This window comes from Hydra vulgaris, chromosome 12 (genome assembly GCF_038396675.1).
Source record: "Hydra vulgaris chromosome 12, alternate assembly HydraT2T_AEP".
Lineage (NCBI taxonomy): Eukaryota > Metazoa > Cnidaria > Hydrozoa > Anthoathecata > Hydridae > Hydra > Hydra vulgaris.
In genome coordinates, this window is record NC_088931.1 from 80,723,192 (window position 1) to 80,742,500 (window position 19,309).

Here is a 19,309-nt window from a genome sequence, read left to right on the forward strand (position 1 = left end):
TTGTGACACATTCAAATGAACAAAATGAATGTTTTGTGACAACGTATGTTGTTTTGTGACAGTGCATGTTCCGCAATTAAATACAAAAAATACGATAAAAACAGCAAGTTTTAAATTGATTGGGGGCAAGTTACAAAGCTAAATTATAAATATCGAATTCAGGCGTCAACAATACTGAGGACGTCAAGATACAAAAAACAAACAAAAATGTCGATTCTCTATTTCATACAAATTATAAATATATACATTTATATAAATAATTTAAAAAATAAATTTAAAATTATTTGATTCGAAGGAATCAGAGTTATAAAAAAAAAAAATGACATCTCAGCCAAGTTTAAAAAAATAGTTTATACACGAGTTTATAAAAAATGTTGTATGCCTAATACGGCGCATTTGCTATAAACACCTGGTTATATATTTCACAATTCAGATGAACATGAAATATTTATACGATCAACAAGATCACTGTAACTGGATTTTACTTCAACGTTATTTTTTTCTTTAAGGAGAGATTGAAAGGAATTTAGCCATTGTTTTTTATCATGTTGGTCGTTAGCTTGTAAAATGACAGATTTGCTTTTTCTTAAGTCTTTCATAGAAACACGAATAGCATGCTTGGCTAAAATAATATAAACAAAATTAATCTTATACCAAATTGCTTTTCAAACAGTTCTTAATTTTAACCATGCTAGTTAATTTTGTTAGTTTAGTTAATGCTAGTTAATTTTAACCATGCTTGGACAATTAAGTTAGAACAATAGTGATCTATTAATATCAAGCCTTTAGAGCTAAATATAAAAATTGCTTATTAGAAAGGCGTAAATAAAGAAAAAATGTCAAATGAAATAGTTGAGAGTTTTAATTAACTTTTTTTACAGGAAAATTTTAATTTTTTTTAAGTTACACCTTGAGTTGTTTTTAACGAAAACACATTTTTTTAGTTTTTAAGAAACTTTATTTAATTAAAAAAAAAATTCTAAATTTCATTTCTACACTTACAATAGAATGAAATATGCGAGTCGATAAGTAATTAAAAAAAAACCAAAAAAAAACCTTTAAAACAATTAAAAAAGCAACCAAGGGATATTATTTAAAAAAACAATCAATAAACAATTAAAAAAACAACTAATTAACAAAAAAAAATTTTCCTTTTTTTGATTGTGCCGAATCGTTGAAAGGTTATCAAGATTAGGCTGTTAATTGTGCGACACTTTTTATCGCAATAAAACTCCTTTTATATATAGCTTTAACGTTTGACTAAACCTTGAACTTTTTGCACTAATACCATTCACTATTTTAAGTGTTGAAGTTTCACCCAAAACTTTACAGAACTTTTTACCCTTGACTTGCTTTGCTGCTGTTGTTGTTGTCGGAGTCACTGTTTCTTATTTATTTATCATCAAAATTAAACTTACGTTGTTTCTTAGCTTGCTTTGCTTCTTTTTTGCTTCGCTTTTGCTGATTTAAAACTGTATGACGCAAGACGATTACCAGCAGCATTGATGCAATTTAAAAGTATAAAAATGATTTTTTATTTGTTAGAAACCAATATCAATGGTTATTTAGCACCATGCCTGCAAACTGTGTTGGTTGTTTTGATCACCAAAGAAACCAAGTTCAACAAAATTCCTCATATGAAATATTAGCTTAGACCAATCTCTAATAGTTTACCTTTGGAAAACAGATGAGACTGATCTTGGTGTTGCATATAATCGGTAACTAGTACGATGACGTCATTTTAAGTTCTACCAAAGCCCAATTTGTTGTTTGAACCACTGCCTATTATTTCACTTATGCCGTCTATAATGAGTTGCTACTGGTATGCTGAATGATTGAGCAGCTTTGTTGAGTGAAAATTTGCAGTTCTTTGTTGTACTTTGGCCACTGTAAGTACGACTTGCTCTTGAAGCTTGTACTGTAAGCATGACTTGCTCTTGAGGCATACTTTATATTAGAAAAGATTTAATAATAATCGATTCGTATTTTATACAAATTTTTGCAAAACTTAACAATCTTAACAATTTGTCAGAAAAATTTGTTGCTAAAACTTTTTCTTATTCTGAAAAAGATTCTCTAAAACATGATCGAAAACTATTTGCATAAATTTGTTTAATAATTAAGAGCACAAGAGTAAAAAAAGCACTTAAGACTTTCATAACAATTTTACCTTGTTTTACAATATTAAATATTAATTTATGCATTTGATTAAATAACTATAAAAAAAAAAAAAATTCAACTTACACATTTTTTTTATAATTACAATAAATAATAAATAAAAAAATAAAATATATAAAAAAAAAAGTTTTATGGCAAACTTTTTAAATTCTTCATTTGAGACCATTTTTTTATAACTATAGTTTTATATAAGCTCGAATGTTATGCTTGACTAATTAAAAGTGTATAAGATCTACGCATAAGAAAAATTGTGTTCATATTTTATATAAACTTTATTTAAGAACTTATCTTTACAAGTGTGATTAATCGAGACGTGACATTAGATAACATATGTGATTAATGAAGATATCACATCACATTACATGTTTGATGTCTTTATTTTAGTGAAGTTTAAAAAACATTGTGACATCTAATACTCCATTCATAAGGCATAATATTTCTGTACATTTTTGACTATAAATATATTTTATAACAATGGTTTATGAAAATATAAATTATAGAATTTGTCAGCAATTTTTTTGCAGTAATTTTACCATTTATATATATAATTATAATTTTACTATTTATATATACGCATAACAAAGGTTTTTAAGTGTTGAAAATAATTTGAAACTTTTGTATGTTCATACTAGTGTCCTATTTCAAAAAATAATCACAGTAATGAAAATTTGGAAATAAAATATCAATATAACAACTTTCCCCCAAGACCCATGCAAGAAAAATGTGACCCAAGGAGAAGAATATTTTAAAATATAGTTTATGGTGCTATCTTAAATTTGGTTTTGAAATAGTAACCATGTAAAAATCATCTAAATTAGGGAGGGATGTTTAAATCACAAATACTTGTCTTGGGCAAAACTTTAAAATTAGCCTAAGAGCCAAAGCTCTGCCAAACATGTTCACTCACACACCCAAAGGGTGTATATATTCATTCATACAACCAGAGGATTTTCTTTGGAGATTTTTGAGAACTAAAAAGCCTCCTAAAAAAATCATTTTTAAAGTTAAAACCTTATTGAACATATATTATTTTTTATTTGCAAAAATCAGTGTTTTTGACACTTTCTATACGACACAGATTACATAACATATTGCCAACTGTTATGAGCTGACATATTGTCAACTGTTATAAGCTGATACTTAATCTTAAGTTTAATAATTTAATTCATTAACAACATCTGTAAGTGTATTAAATTTAAACATTAAGTTTGAAAAAGTTAAATAAAAACTATTTAAGTTCAAAATCATGCTAAAGATTTAACTGTTCAAAAATGACATTGTATAACAAACTCAATATTTATCATTTGAACCAGTGAGTAACCAGTTATTACCTTTAGTTAAACCAACAAGACATCAATTATTACTTACCAGTTGAATTTTTTGTAAGAGTTGTTCGAAAAGATCCACCTAATCGATGCTCACCATCATTTAAATCTGTGACTTCCAAATCAACAACAGGAATAGGCTATATAAATAAAAAATATATTCCAAACATGAATATTCAAGCCCAAAGTTAAAATCTAAAATATGCAAATTGGTAAAACTGAAATAAATTAACCTGCAAAAAGACATGATAATTTTTAACTCCATTTCTAGTTATGAGTCGACTGCACAAAAAAACGGTATCAAACAAGAAAGCTTCAACTTTCTATATAAATTTATGATATAAATTATATAATAAATCACAAACAATATATACATATATATATATATATATATATATATATATATATATATATATATATATATATATATATATATATATATATATATATATTTAAATAATGTTTATATAAATTATTGTTGTATGAATTAACAGTAAATAATGTAAAACATTTACAGTGCCACTCTTTGTTTTTAAACAACCATGACAAACAAGAGTCTGAGCTTCATCAAATTGTGACTTGCATTCGTTATTATCAAAAAAAGTGAGACGTTCTTTATAGAAAATACACTAAAAATTCAATTTAAAACTTTAAAAAATATAATTTAAGTGGTAAAGTATACACACAAACACACGGATATACATATACAAAAACACACACACATATATATACACACATACACACACATATATATACATCTCTCTCTTTCATCTCTCTCTCTCTCTCTCTCTCTCTCTCTCTCTCTCTCTCTCTCTCTCTCTCTCTCTCTCTCTCTCTCTCTATGTATGTGTGTGTGTGTGTGTGTGTGTGTGTGTGTGTGTTTATATATATATATATATATATATATATATATATATATATATATATTTATTTATATATCAATGTAATGGTTTGACAAAGTTCAAACTGAAGCTTTTATGCTGGAGAATTTAGAAAAGAAATCTTTTTTTTTAATATATCATTAAAATGATTTATGTCATTATTTATTTTTTACGCATTTTTATACATATTAAATAAACAAAAATACCTAAAAGTATAAAAAATAATTATAAAAATGATATTAATAAGACATTTAAAAAGAAAAACACCTTGTATATATATGTATATATAGAGAAATTAGACATATCACAATTGCAAATTGCAATTTCCTTTCACTCTTTTGTGATTAGTTTTTCTAAAGAAATATTTTTTGCATTCATTTTTTTTCTTCTACTAAACATACATACACATATGACATGGTTTTTAAGACAACTCATAAAATATGTGTTCATTGGAAGTTTAATCATCATCATCAATCATCAGAGGTTTATTATATATATATATATATATATATATATATATATATATATATATATATATATATATATATATATATATATATATATATATATATATATATATATATATATATATATATATATATATATATATATATATATATATATATATATATATATATATATATATATATATATATATAGAGTCAGAAGTTAAAGTTCTGATTAAACTTATCCTCCTATGTCTCTCCAAAAGTAATTAATGCCTGTGAAGAAAATGAAGGTGAAGAAAATAAAGTTTATTTGTTTACCACCTAATAAACCACAAATCAAACTTTAGATGTAGATGTAAAATGTGGCTTTCTATAAAACTCTCAAATCAACCACTAGATGTAGATGTAAAATGTGGCTTTCTATAAAATTCTCAAAACAGCATGTTGTAACTCACATATCACAGAGAACAAAGATTCACTTGCTGGCAACACAAAGACACATTTCAACAAAAAAACATTTTTCAGATTTTTTAATAAGCTATTGAGTGCTGTAGAAGAACTTACAATCAGGTTAAGAAATTACAATGTTTACCTAGTGGTACACATTGTAATTTCTTGACAATTTATAAGGAAAGATCTTATGATGAAGAAGCTCTAGAAGCTTTAAGACTTTACAAGACAAATATAAATCTTAGCAATCTGTTAGAGTTAATAAATGAAAAAAGAAATTCTTTTTTCCTGCAGGTAAAAATGTCAGAGTAGAAGATGAAACATCTTAGAAATATGTTTTAGCATTTTATTAGCGTTATTATATACATTTTAGCAAAGTTTTATTAGAAAAGTTATGATATTGCTATAAAATCCTTGCACATAAATAAAAGAGCATCATATACATGAATAAGATCAATTTAAAAGTTTAATTTAAAGAAGAAGAAGAGTGTAACCATGACAACAGTTCTAGCCCAAAACAATTTAATAACATTGAAAACAAATTAGACAGCAAAAAGAAAAGAAAAAAAAAAAGCAAACTCAGGAAAATTGGATATCTGTGCAAAAAGAGGAAAATGAGTTTGTTGTCTTTACTTATGAAGAAGAACCTTTTCTTTGATAAATTGTCAAGAAAAATGTGAAGCCAAGAATATAAACAGTAAAACCATGAAAGTGGTCTGACACAAAAGAAGATAATTTCTATGAATCCAATATTTTTTTTCAAATCAAGAAAAATTAAAAAATTACCCAAACTAAAAAACTTTACAAAGTGTTTGAGTTTTGTTAGTTTCTATTTTTAAAAGAAAAATCTGTTAAAAATAAAATTACCTAAATGAAAAGAAACTTAACTTTGTGTTTTTAAAAATAAAATTTACCTACATACAAAGAAACTTAACTTCGTGTTTTTAAAAACAAAACTACCTACATTCAAAGAAACTTAACTTTGTGCTTTTAAATTTTATTATGGTTGAGTTCATCATTTTTTTACCATACTACCCTTAAAAAATTCTTTAAGAATAAACTTAACACTAATCCATACAAATTGTAATGTTTTTCTAATTTTTTCTAATGTTGTGCAGAGATAAATTCCAGTTAACTTAACACATTTTTGAAACACTCTTGAAAAATTACTTACTAATTTATATAACAGAATTTAACAATTAAAAAAGAACTTAGAGAACCTAAAAAACTGATAAGTTTCCAAAACTATAAAAAAAACTTAATGAATTTGAAAATTAAAAAAAAGTCAATTTTTTGTTTTGAATAAAAAGAAATCATAAAACACAAAATGATTTTAAATTTTATATTTTTATTTAAAGCAAGATGAAAATTTTAAATTTTGTAAACTTTGCAAATTATTAGCAAATTTTTTTAAAAGAGCAATATAAAGATTTTAAAATTAGAACTTTTTAAAATTAGAATTTTTATAACTTTTAAATCAGATATAATTGATCAGAAACAGTCCAGCTCTTTTTTTAACTAAAAAAATTTAAAAGCAAAAAATTTGCATTTTAATGTGTTAAATTTAATAAACATTAAATTTAAATTCATATTAAATTTTTTTTTATTTTTGAGAATGTTTTTACATGTTTGAAAAAATATTTTATTGCAAATATTTTTACACTTTAAATGCAATATAAATATTGCATTAAAAGTGTAAAATAATGTAATTAATACATGCAATAATTAATAATATATGTAATAATGCTATTATTATCTCAGAGATTTTTGCCAAAATTTTAGTTTACATATGACATTACATTTAACATAAACCTTTCAATACAACAGGCAAGCAGGAGTGAAGAAGAAATGGGAAAATATAGTAAGTGTATTTTAGTATATTTAGATTTTTTGCTTGTGTTTTTGGAAGAAAAAAAAAAGCAGAAGAAATTCATGGTAAGTATATTATTATACTTTTACAACTAATATATAAAAAATAACTAAAATGTAATAAATAATTTTTCCAATTAAAAAAATGAAAATGAATAAATTGAAGAAAAACAAAAACCTTTGAAACACCAGTTGTTTTATCAGCTTCTTTAATAATACCTTCTATTTGTTTTATCTAAAATAAAGAAACAATCTTCTGGTCCTATATTTTTCTATTTGCTTATTTATGAAATAAAAAAGTACTTACGCATCTTGAGTTCAAAAATTAAAAAAACTAATTTAAATAGTTGCTATGTGTTGCTATAGACACATCTTAAAATACTCCACAATTGAGTTATATTTAAAAACTCTTAAAACTAGAACTCCTGCTAATTTCATCCTCCCTCCTCCTTATATATATATATATATATATATATATATATATATATATATATATATATATATATATATATATATATATATATATATATATATATATATATATATATATATATATATATATATATATATATATATATATATATATTTGTAAGTATATTAATTTTTAGAAAAAGATAAAACTGTAAATAAATAACAAAAATATTTTACAGTGATAAACCCTTTTCATACATATCTGCACAAACCTATCAGTTGATATATAAGTTTTTATTTTTGATTATCTACATTACAGAATGATGTCATTGGTGAAAAACTATGAACTACAAAGTAAACTAATATATACTATAAACTTACTGATCTATAAAGTATTGCTCTATCTGGATCATCTTTTGGTGTCTAAAAGTGAAATACATCAAAGTGAAATATATAAATGTGTTTAAGTTACATGTAAAATATAAGAAAAATACAACATAAAAAGAAACTTACATATCTATGAATATTAGAAAATAACAATGGATATTTAACTAATTTACTCCTGGGAGAATCTAAAATAAAAAGATTTATCTCAGAAACAAAAAGAGAATTGTGTACCATAAATACAAAACTGCTTATTCTTACCTAAAAATGACCATAAATCCAACTTACGACTAAATGGAGACTCTTGACATCGCTGAATAAAAAAAATTAAAATAAAAAAATTTAAAGCAGAAAAAAAAAAAAAAAAATTGAAGAAACAAAAGAAAAATTTGTTATTTCTTACTTGTAAAAAATCTGCAAATTGTTTATTTTCTCTAATTTTATCCAGCAAAGTTTCTTTGGTTTGTAACTGATTTGCACAATAAGAAATATATGGTTGAAGTGTGGGTATCTAAAAAAATACGTATAAGGGAGTATTATAGTAAAAAAGACACCAGGAAGAAGCAAATGAAAAACATAAAAATACTATTACCCATTCCATTAATACAACACCAATGCCATATATACTGCCATCTTCGTTCTTTACCTCATTGATACGACGTAAAAGGTCTGTAAATCAAACATAAAATTTACCATTCAAAAATATCTGTTGTATACTCAACAATACATGTTCTAAGCATAACATATTATATATAATGTATAATACATGGATCACAATATTACCAGTGGGTAAAAGATGTGTTTTTGTCACCTAATACTTTTTAGAATGTCTAAAACATGCTTCGTGCCCACTGAGTTGCATATATACATAACATATGTAATGCAAAGTAAAAAACTTTTAATTTGTAAATTAATGTAAACAATAATATTAGAAATAATGTAAACAATTATACTAGGAACTTTTTTGGTAACAAAGAAATAAAGGTAATATTTATATTTGTGTGCGTATATATACACACACACATATATATATATATATATATATATATATATATATATATATATATATATATATATATATATATATATATCTGCACACACAAGATTTGAAATAGGTGTCAAACATCGCCGCCCCTTGGACCATTCTTGAGAAGATTCTATAGAAGACGGAAACTAATCATTGTTCATTTTTTCAGTAAAAGTGAACAATGATTAGTTGCCCCTCTCAAACAGGTCTCAAAAACAATCAAAGAGGCTCCGATATCCAACACTTATTTCGACACCTGTATATATATATATATATATATATATATATATATATATATATATATATATATATATATATATATATATTTATATATATATATATATATATATATATATATATATATATATATATATATATATATAATTCAATATGTAAACAATAATATTAGAAATAAAATAAACAAAAATATTAAAAAATAAAAATTTGTGCAATTAAAGGGTAAACAGCTTTGAAAAAACTTCGATTCTTTTAGAATAATTTTATTATTAAATATTTAACAAGTTGGTGGAATATAAATTTTGTAAAAATGCAAACAAAATAAAATAATTTTATGTAAACTTATATTAAAAATTTATTTAACTTAAATTTTATTGTAACATATGGCTATTTCCGTAATTTTTCAAGTACTTTTTCCTTTTATTAAAAAAAATATCTTCCAACAAAGCTGCAAGCAAACATAGAGTTAGGAGTTGTTTGGGATTTAACAGAAAACAAAAAAATTAGTATAAAAGCAAGAAATGTGTAGAAAGAGACAGAAAAATACTAATAAACAGAAGAATTCTCAAGGGACAGAAGAATTCTCTAAGGGACAGAAGACTAAAAAAACTGTAAATTGTATAAATCAATAAAATCTGATGAGAAGAGAAAATTCCACGGTATCGATATTCCAAGAAAAAAATTAGATGAAAGTTTTTTTCTGCATAAAAGAACAGTTGTTTTTTTTTTAAAAATAAAAATGTTATTTTACCTATTCAAGGCCAAGATGGCCACTAAAGTTGAGCAGGTGATTTTTTTTTTGGTTACAACTCTCTCTCAACTCTATAAATCCAAAACACAAACCTTGACCAACAAGGCCGCTGTGCAGAGAAACAAATTGAGCGCAGTACTACCAGGGACGTAGCGGGAATCAAGCTTAGAAACTCTTGCTTATGAAGCAAGCATTCTGCCACTACACCACTATGGCACATATCAGTTGAACTACCGCATGTACCAGTTAAAAAACTTTGCCGAATGACAAGAATATGTTTTGGCTGATGGAACTAATGACAATAGCAAGTTTGAGACATTGATTTAAAACAGAATGGACCTCATTAGAAGAACCAGCCAAATAAGACAATAGGATTCCGTTTCTGCCTCAATAAATCTTTTGATTGTTCTTGTATAGAATGTTGTTGTTTTATTTTACTGGTTCTTCTAATGAGGTCCATCTTATTCATGTGCTTCAAGCCTCTTTTCATATTAGGCAACAGCAGTCTATACAAGAACAAAGAAGAGATTTATTGAGGCAAAAAATGAAATCAAAAGTAGAAAATTGGTACAACCAAGAGAAGCACAATAAAGAGATTAATAAAAAGAAAAAGAAAAAAATGATAAAGAGAAAAATAAAGAAAATGATATAGAGAACTATAGTAGATACTATTTTTGCAATGTATTTCAAATATATTTTTCATGAGAGGTCAGTATTGAATGATAAGGAGGAATGAATCTGAGGAGATTTAAAGTAGAGTATTCAGTAACAGTGTTACCATTCATTATCATAAAGGAATATCATTAATTATGCAACAATCATTACCTTTTAACAACAGAGTTTTGTTTAGGTAAATTACCAGTCACTGCACATATATATATATATATATATATATATATATATATATATATATATATATATATATATATATATATATATATATATATATATATACACACAGCAAAATCCAAGATTCTAGGTTAAGAATTTTTGTTCTTATTTTAAGAACTTGATTCTTGTTTTAAGAACTTCATTCTTGTTTTAAGATCTTCATTCTTATTTTAAGAACTTCATTCTTATTTAAGGATATTTCAATAAAAATCATTCCTAATTTTATAATATCATAATAACATTATAAAATTAGGAATAATAATAATAAGGTTGGCGCAATGATGGAGGGAAGATGAGGGAAGGAAGGAGGAAAGAGGAGGGGGGGAGGAGGAAGGATTTGTGGCAAATTCTAAAAAACGAGGACCTTATTTATTTTTTCAGTCGGCAAAAGCTGTAATGGCACCCCCTCCCCACGTGACACCTACTCGCGCCCAATATATATATCAAAGGCCCTACCTTTTAACAGATATTCTTAAAAAAAATCATTAAATTTTGAATGGGACCCCTAAATTCAGAGAAATTAAAGCCAGTAAATTTCCCCTCCTGTTCCCCTTCCCCCACTATCTAATAGCAGGGTCTATCATGATTTTATGTACTCAAATAGTCTAATCCATCTGATCGCCATTAAGACTAAAATACCAACCAGGAGTCATATACTACAAGAATTCTATGGAACTCGTATTTAATAAGTGTGATTTTTGTATCTGCGAGTCTGCAAAAATCTGATCTAGTATAAATGTGAATCTTTTGTAAGGGTGAAGTAGTTGCAAAATAATGTAAGTGTTAAGTGCAAGCATAAGTGCAAACATGCAATTTGGTTTGAAGAGCTCCAAAGCTGTGCACTTTTTTTATAATAAAAGAATATTATAAAAATAAATATATTGCCTAGTGACGGTATCAAGGAATTTTTGTAGGCAAGTGCCGTGGCTAAAGGGTTTCACCCCCCCCCAACTTATTAGGGCCCAAAAATCTCAAAAAACTTTAATTAGGCACGGTCGATTGCGAGAGTTATGGTGCGCATATGCCAAAAAATTTTAGAAATTGCAGAGATTTTAAAATGGCTGCGGTTCTTAGCACCATAACCTTTTTTTATATAGCAACTATTTATTTTTGTAAAAATTTATGTTGCAACCATATTATTGATCTGACTCAATAAATAAATGTCTTTTTTTATTAGTAAATAAATAAAATTAAGGCTATAAGAGAGTGAACAATCCAAAATGTGAACAGTACATATATTTTTTTTAAAATTTAATAACATGGCATGTTATACATAAGCATGTTTTACCTTAGGGTAATTCCATGTCAAATCATCCAGGTCATGTCACCCCATGTTTGGGATTTTGCTAATTTTTTTATATGTTATAGGGTTTATAAAAATTAAGAAAATTTAAAATTTGGAACCTCCAACCCCTTACGGTTCTTGAGATATTCAGGTTTCAATTTTCTTATTTATGCTGACTCAGCATTTTTTGCAAAATGTATTTTTGTCATTAAATAGCAATAATTAATAGACGAAATAAGGTATCATTCTGAAATTTGGTTCATAGACAATCTACCATATGGCGGATACAAATATTAGATTAAAAAAATTTTTAGACCACGTTAAGTACATGTAAATTGAATAATAATGGCATTTATTTTGGGGTATTTTGACGGTCAAATTTGTGATGTCACCTTTTTTTTTTTAGGCATTACTATAACTTACAATATAGGTATCAAACTTCACTATTAATTAAAAATATATTATTGCATTTTTTGACTTTTCTAAATTCAGCCTTTTAAGTAAAGCTTATATAAATGCTGAGTCAGCATAAAATTTATTGCTAACTTAATTATAAAAAAATTAGCTATATCCTTATTTCTGGTTGTAAAAAGTCATTTTCAAAGTCATTTTGAAGGCAATAATAGATGTATATAAATATAAATTCTAAATTTTTCGTACCTGGGCTAGGCCCCCCCGCCCTCCCAAAAAAAACGAAAATTTTCCTAATTTTGTAAAAAGTTTTTTTTTAAGTCATTTTGAGGGCAATGATAAATGTATACGTATTTATAAATATTTTGTACCTGAGGGAGGCTTTCCTTCCCCCTCCCCCATTTTTATTTTATTGCTTCTGTTTAGACTTCATTCTGTAAATATTAGTTTACTGTTACTTTGCAGGAATTTTATATTTGCTTAACTAATTAAAGAATGTTATGAATGATACTATATGATTGGTAAATAAAATAAAATTTAATTACCTTTTAATCATATATATAAGGAAGTCATATAATATGAGACATCATAACAAATAATTTGTAATAAGAGTTTTCTATAAACCAAATAATGTTCATGGTATTTCTAAATAAATTTATTTAGTAAAATATATAAAAATCAGATTTTTCGAATAGATTAAAAACTTTAAATGATGGAAAAGTGTTCTATTGGATTAGAATGTAATGTTGACTGCCACAAGCAAGGTTAAACAAAAATTTCGTGTTGTAAATATTAGTTTCCTATTACTTTGCAGCAATTTTATATTTACTTAACTAATTAATGAATGTTATAAATTATACTAAATGATTGGTAAATAAAATAAAATTTAATTACCTTTTAATCATATATATATAAGGAAGTCATATAATATGACACATCCTAACAAATAATTTGTATAAATAGTTTTCCATAAACTAAATAATGTGAATGGTATTTCTAAAAAAATTTATTTAGTAAAATTTTTCAAAATCAGATTTTTATAGATGAATAGATTAAAAAGTTTAAATTATGGAAAAGTGTTCTATAGGATTAGAATGTAATATTGATTGCCACAAGCCAGGTTTAACAAGAAGACAAGGTCTTTTAGATCTATCAGCGTTTTTAAGTGTTGTAAAACAAGAGTTATTATGGAGAGCTGGTTTATTTGATTGTGAAAAATTGTTTACAACAGTTTGCTATTATCATAGAGAATACTTTGGAGCTGCATTTGAAAGAAAATTTCAGAAATGCTGTAATCTATATAAAAAACATGGAGATCGAAAGAAAAATGTGAAAGGTAATTTTTATACTATTTTGATGAAACAGTTTATTATTTTGATTAAAATAGTAATTAAATAAATTTAAAAAAAATTAGGTACATTTATAAAGTAACAATTACACTCATTTGTTCTTTACAATGATGGTGAGTTGATATTAGTTTTTAGAAATGATTGTTTCCTTTTTTTCATAGGAAATGTGAAGATATTGCTATCAATGGCAATAACTCTAAAAACACAAGACATTGCTGCTGTACCTGGGTGGAAATTATGCAGTAGCTGTTACAAAAGGGTACATTGTATAAATAAAGAATTAAAATCAATTGATCAATGCTATAGTAGGATTGAGCCTGAACAAGAACAACGTTCATCTCTCAATGAAATTCTTGGATCTATAGGTGTGTCACCTATTAAGCTTAAATCAATTCCAAAACACCAACGATTACCAGCTGCCAAAAGAAAATTTGATCAAATAACTGGAGCAACAGCAAACAAAATAAAAAAAGTTTATGATATTCATCCTATGATTACATTGACACCATCTTGTACACCATTAAGTTCTTCAATTGATAACCAAATTGACAATCTATACTCACTTTTAAATGAATTGAAAGATAAGATAAAAAATGTGACATCATACTCCGCAAAAATTCAGATATTAACACTAACTCCAGAATCATGGTCACTCGCAAAGTCTGCAGAATTTTTTAATGTATCTAATTACCTAGTACGAGAAGCTAGTAAAGCTAAAAAAAAACATGGATATTTGCATAAACCATCATCAAAAAAAGGAAAGTCGCTTTCCCACGCAACCATTGATCTTGTTCATAGCTTTTATCAAAGTGACGAGTACACACGAATGCTGCCTGGAAAAAAAGATTTTGTCAGTATAGGGTACAGGCAACACATGCAAAAAAGACTAATATTGATTAATTTAAAGGAACTATATGTAGCATTTAAATTCCAACATTCTAACTTAAACGTCGGATTTTCTAAGTTTTGCAGTCTTCGCCCTAGATGGTGTATAACCACAAACTCGTCTGGCACCCACTGTGTTTGTGTCTGTACCTATCATCAGAATGTTAAGTTGTTAACTGATGTTCTTAAAATTGACAAAGACTATAGAAATTTGATGGAAATGATTGTTTGCAATAGGGATAATGTAGAGTGCATGTTACATTGATGTCCGTTATGCCCTGGTATTGCTGCTTTAAAAGAATTCTTAACAGCAAAGTTTGACAACAGCGATAAAGAAATAACAATTAACCAATGGCAGCATACAGATAGAACTACGCTGATCAATCAAAAAATTAATATTGAAGATGTTATCGACCTTATATGCAATAAAATAGATACATTATCATCTCATTCACTTATAGCTAAAAGTCAAGCCAAGTACCTCAAAGACTGTAAAGAGTTATTAAATCAAAATGAGTGTATAGTATTGGGTGACTTTGCAGAGAACTTCCAATTTATTGTTCAGGATGAGGTGCAAAGTTACCATTGGAATAAACCAAAATGTACACTTCACCCTATTATTATTTACTATAAATCAAATGATAAACTACTATTAAAGTCATTTTGCATCCTTTCTGATGACGCTGAGCATGATGTATACTTTGTATATAAAATACAACAGCTCATTACCAATTACATTAAGGCAAACATTCTACAGATTAGTAATATTAAATACTTCACTGATGGATGTGCAGCACAATATAAAAACTTTAAAAACTTTATTAATCTTTGTCATCACAAAGAAGACTTTGATATTGATGCTGAATGGGTTTTTTTTGCTACTAGCCATGGTAAGTCTGCTTGTGATGGCATTGGCAGCACAGTAAAACGATTAACTGCACAAGCTAGTTTAAAAAGAACAGTGACTGGACAGATTTTGGAGGTAGATAAGATGTTTGAATTTTGTGTAACCAATATAAAAAACATTCAATTTATTTTAGTTTATAAAATAGAAATAAATGAAGTACGATCATCATTGCAACCAAGGTTTACTATGGGAAGAACCTTGCCAGGAACAAGATCCTTTCACCATTTTATACCAATTGATAAATATACAATTTCTTTTAAAAGGATGAGTCAACAAACTGATGTTCAGACATTTAAGCTTGTGCAGATACCAAATGAGCTGGTTGTGCAGCAAGTTATTTATAATCATATGGACTATGTAGCTTGCATGTATGACAGCTTTTGGTGGATTGGAATTATAAACAAAAAAGATGAAGGAGAAGGAGATTATAAAATTCAATTTATGCACCCACATGGTCCCAGTCCAAGTTTTTCTTGGCCTGCACGAGAAGATATGTGTTGGGTCCCATCAAATCATATTTTATGTACCATTGATCCGCCATCTACAACAAATGGTCGTGTATACAAAATTTCAGAAATTGAGTTGGCAAAAATTATTGAACAAAATAATCAAGATTTTCAGAAAAAGTTTCTATTGCGTCATTATTTTTATACTTGTATATAATTTTTTTAAATATAGTTACAATATAATTGTATGTGTAATTAGCACAATTTGGCCTCACAAATAAAAATCTCTTGGTAACTTGTCTTTATATATTTTCATTAAAACATTTTTGGAAAGATTTGGTAATATGCCTAATTGCGACCCCCAACCTAGCTGGCATCCAAAAGCTTGATGGAAAAATTTTAAGAAAGCAATCCTTATTTTATTGGTATAACAAAATTAGCAAAATATATATATATTTTTTGTGGTAGGGCGGGTGAGGGGGAAGCCTACCCCACTAAATATTTATAAATACCTAAAAATTTATCATTGCTCTCAAAATGACTTTAAAAATAATTTTTTACAAAATTAGGAAAATTTTCGTTTTTTTTGGGAGGGCGGGGGGGCCTACCCAAGGTACGAAAAATTTAGAATTTATATTTATATACATCTATTATTGCCTTCAAAATGACTTTGAAAATGACTTTTTACAACCAGAAATAAGGATATAGCTAATTTTTTTATAATTAAGTTAGCAATAAATTTTATGCTGACTCAGCATTTATATAAGCTTTACTTAAAAGGCTGAATTTAGAAAAGTCAAAAAATGCAATAATATATTTTTAATTAATAGTGAAGTTTGATACCTATATTGTAAGTTATAGTAATGCCTAAAAAAAAATTATCAAGGTGACATCACAAATTTGACCGTCAAAATACCCCAAAATAAATGCCATTATTATTCAATTTACATGTACTTAACGTGGTCTAAAAATTTTTTTAATCTAATATTTGTATCCGCCATATGGAAAATTGTCTATGTACCAAATTTCAGAATGATACCTTATTTCGTCCATTAATTATTGCTATTTAATGACAAAAATACATTTTGCAAAAAATGCTGAGTCAGCATAAATAAGAAAATTGAAACCTGAATATCTCAAGAACCGTAAAGGGGTGGAGGTTCCAAATTTTAAATTTTCTTAATTTTCATAAACCATATAACATATAAAAAAATTAGCAAAATCCCAAACATAGGGTGACATTTTTTGATTTTTTTGGATGATTTGACATGGAATTACCCCTAAGCATGATACAAGATGTTTTACATAAGCATGTTACATGCTTATGTAAAACATCTATATATATATATATATATATATATATATATATATATATATATATATATATATATTATATATATATATATATATATAATTAGTAAAAAACACTTATCTAACTTTTATCTTCGACTTGAAGTTTCACCATTGCTGGATCATCAGGAAGAGTTCTATATATATATATATATATATATATATATATATATATATATATATATATATATATATATATATATATATATATATATATATATATATATATATATATAAATTTTACATATAAATATATATATATATAAATTTTATATATAAATATATATAGATGTATATACAAATACATTTTACTTTATTTAAATGGGTTCTTATAATATAGCATTATAAAAAACATTAGTAAAGATAAATGGTTCAAAGTTATTTATTTCAAACGTAATTTGAATAATCTTATTGTTATAGTTATTTAATGTTGTAAATTTTAATTTTTATTGTTTTAATTTTAGTTTTAGTCAAGTTATTTTTATTTTATTTTTTGTTATTTTTTTTTCTTACACAGATTTATTTGCTTTTTTAAAATAAGTTTTTTTTATAAGTTTCTTTATAGCTGAGTTTGTATACATTAATATGTATACAAACTTTCAAAATATCTTAAAAACCATGGCCAAGTTTTTAAAATTAAATAGTTTTTGCACGGTCAAATCATGGCGTGAAATGGCATGCCTTTCTGACCAAGCCTGTATGTATATATGTATATATATATATATATATATATATATATATATATATATAAATATATATATATAAATATATATATATATATATGTACATATATATATATGTACATATATATATATGTACATATATATATATATATATATATATATATATGTACATATATATATATATATGTACATATATATATATATATGTACATATATATATATGTACATATATATATATATATATATATATATATATATATATATATATATATATATATATATATATATATATATATATATATGTACATATATATATATATATGTACATATATATATATATATATATATATATATATATATATATATATATATATATATATATATATATATAATCATAATAGAAATATTTAGCAAATTTTTTTAACAAATATGAGTAAATGTTCCAGGTAACAAAAGAAAAACTATTCAAACTAAGATGAGTAAAATATATTTATTATTTAAATTTTGACAAATATTTAAAAAATTTTTTCTCTAACACAGAAGGCCTTTCATATAAAATCTTCAGCTGTGTATGAGATATACAAAACTAAAAAAACTCTTTATATTGAACTTCCTATAAAAAATTTTTTAAAAAGGAAGTAATTAAGGTTTATATAAAGAACTATAATTAACAAAATTATAGCATAACTTGATACTAGTTGGTAAGGAAAATTTTAAAAGTAATGTGAAAATAATTACTTCCTGTTTATATGTTCATTGTATCATGTCCCTGTTTATGTAGGTGAGCTTCATAAATAAGAAGTAAATTCTCATTTGAGAGTTTTAACATCGGAAATAATATAAAAAAAGGTTCATTTTTATGGCAATTGAAAACATGCTGATCAAATTTATCTGAACCAATACCTGTTCTGCATGTGTAGATGTGTAGATTAGTTCTTAACCTTCGTTTTACCAATGTATGCTGTTTTTCCATCGCATCCATTACATGATAGAAAATAAATAATATTTTTTGAATTACATGATATTGAAGTTTTAATGTACCATACTTTACCAGATGATGTGGTAAAATGGTTAACAAACTGAAGATACATTAAACATAACTTACAACGTTTTGATATGCATTTTAAAACCTTGCATTCA

At 25.5% G+C, this 19,309-nt stretch overlaps 1 protein-coding gene across 4 annotated transcripts in view; it reads right to left on the reverse strand.

Annotated features, from left to right (window-relative positions):
- Positions 1–208: 208 nt before the first annotated feature.
- LOC100199727 (rho guanine nucleotide exchange factor 3) overlaps positions 209–19,309 on the reverse strand; it is a 39,350-nt gene continuing 20,249 nt past the window's right edge. For all 4 annotated transcript variants that reach the window (XM_065814619.1, XM_065814620.1, XM_065814618.1 and 1 more), the window contains 10 exons: positions 8,540–8,616; positions 8,351–8,458; positions 8,209–8,260; positions 8,077–8,135; positions 7,945–7,986; positions 7,331–7,387; positions 4,019–4,132; positions 3,737–3,826; positions 3,547–3,643; positions 209–622 (listed from right to left, as the gene is read on the reverse strand). In XM_065814619.1, coding sequence (XP_065670691.1) covers positions 423–622; positions 3,547–3,643; positions 3,737–3,826; positions 4,019–4,132; positions 7,331–7,387; positions 7,945–7,986; positions 8,077–8,135; positions 8,209–8,260; positions 8,351–8,458; positions 8,540–8,616 — 896 coding nt within the window. In that variant the 3' untranslated portion in view covers positions 209–422. The remainder of the gene's footprint in view (positions 623–3,546; positions 3,644–3,736; positions 3,827–4,018; positions 4,133–7,330; positions 7,388–7,944; positions 7,987–8,076; positions 8,136–8,208; positions 8,261–8,350; positions 8,459–8,539; positions 8,617–19,309) is intronic.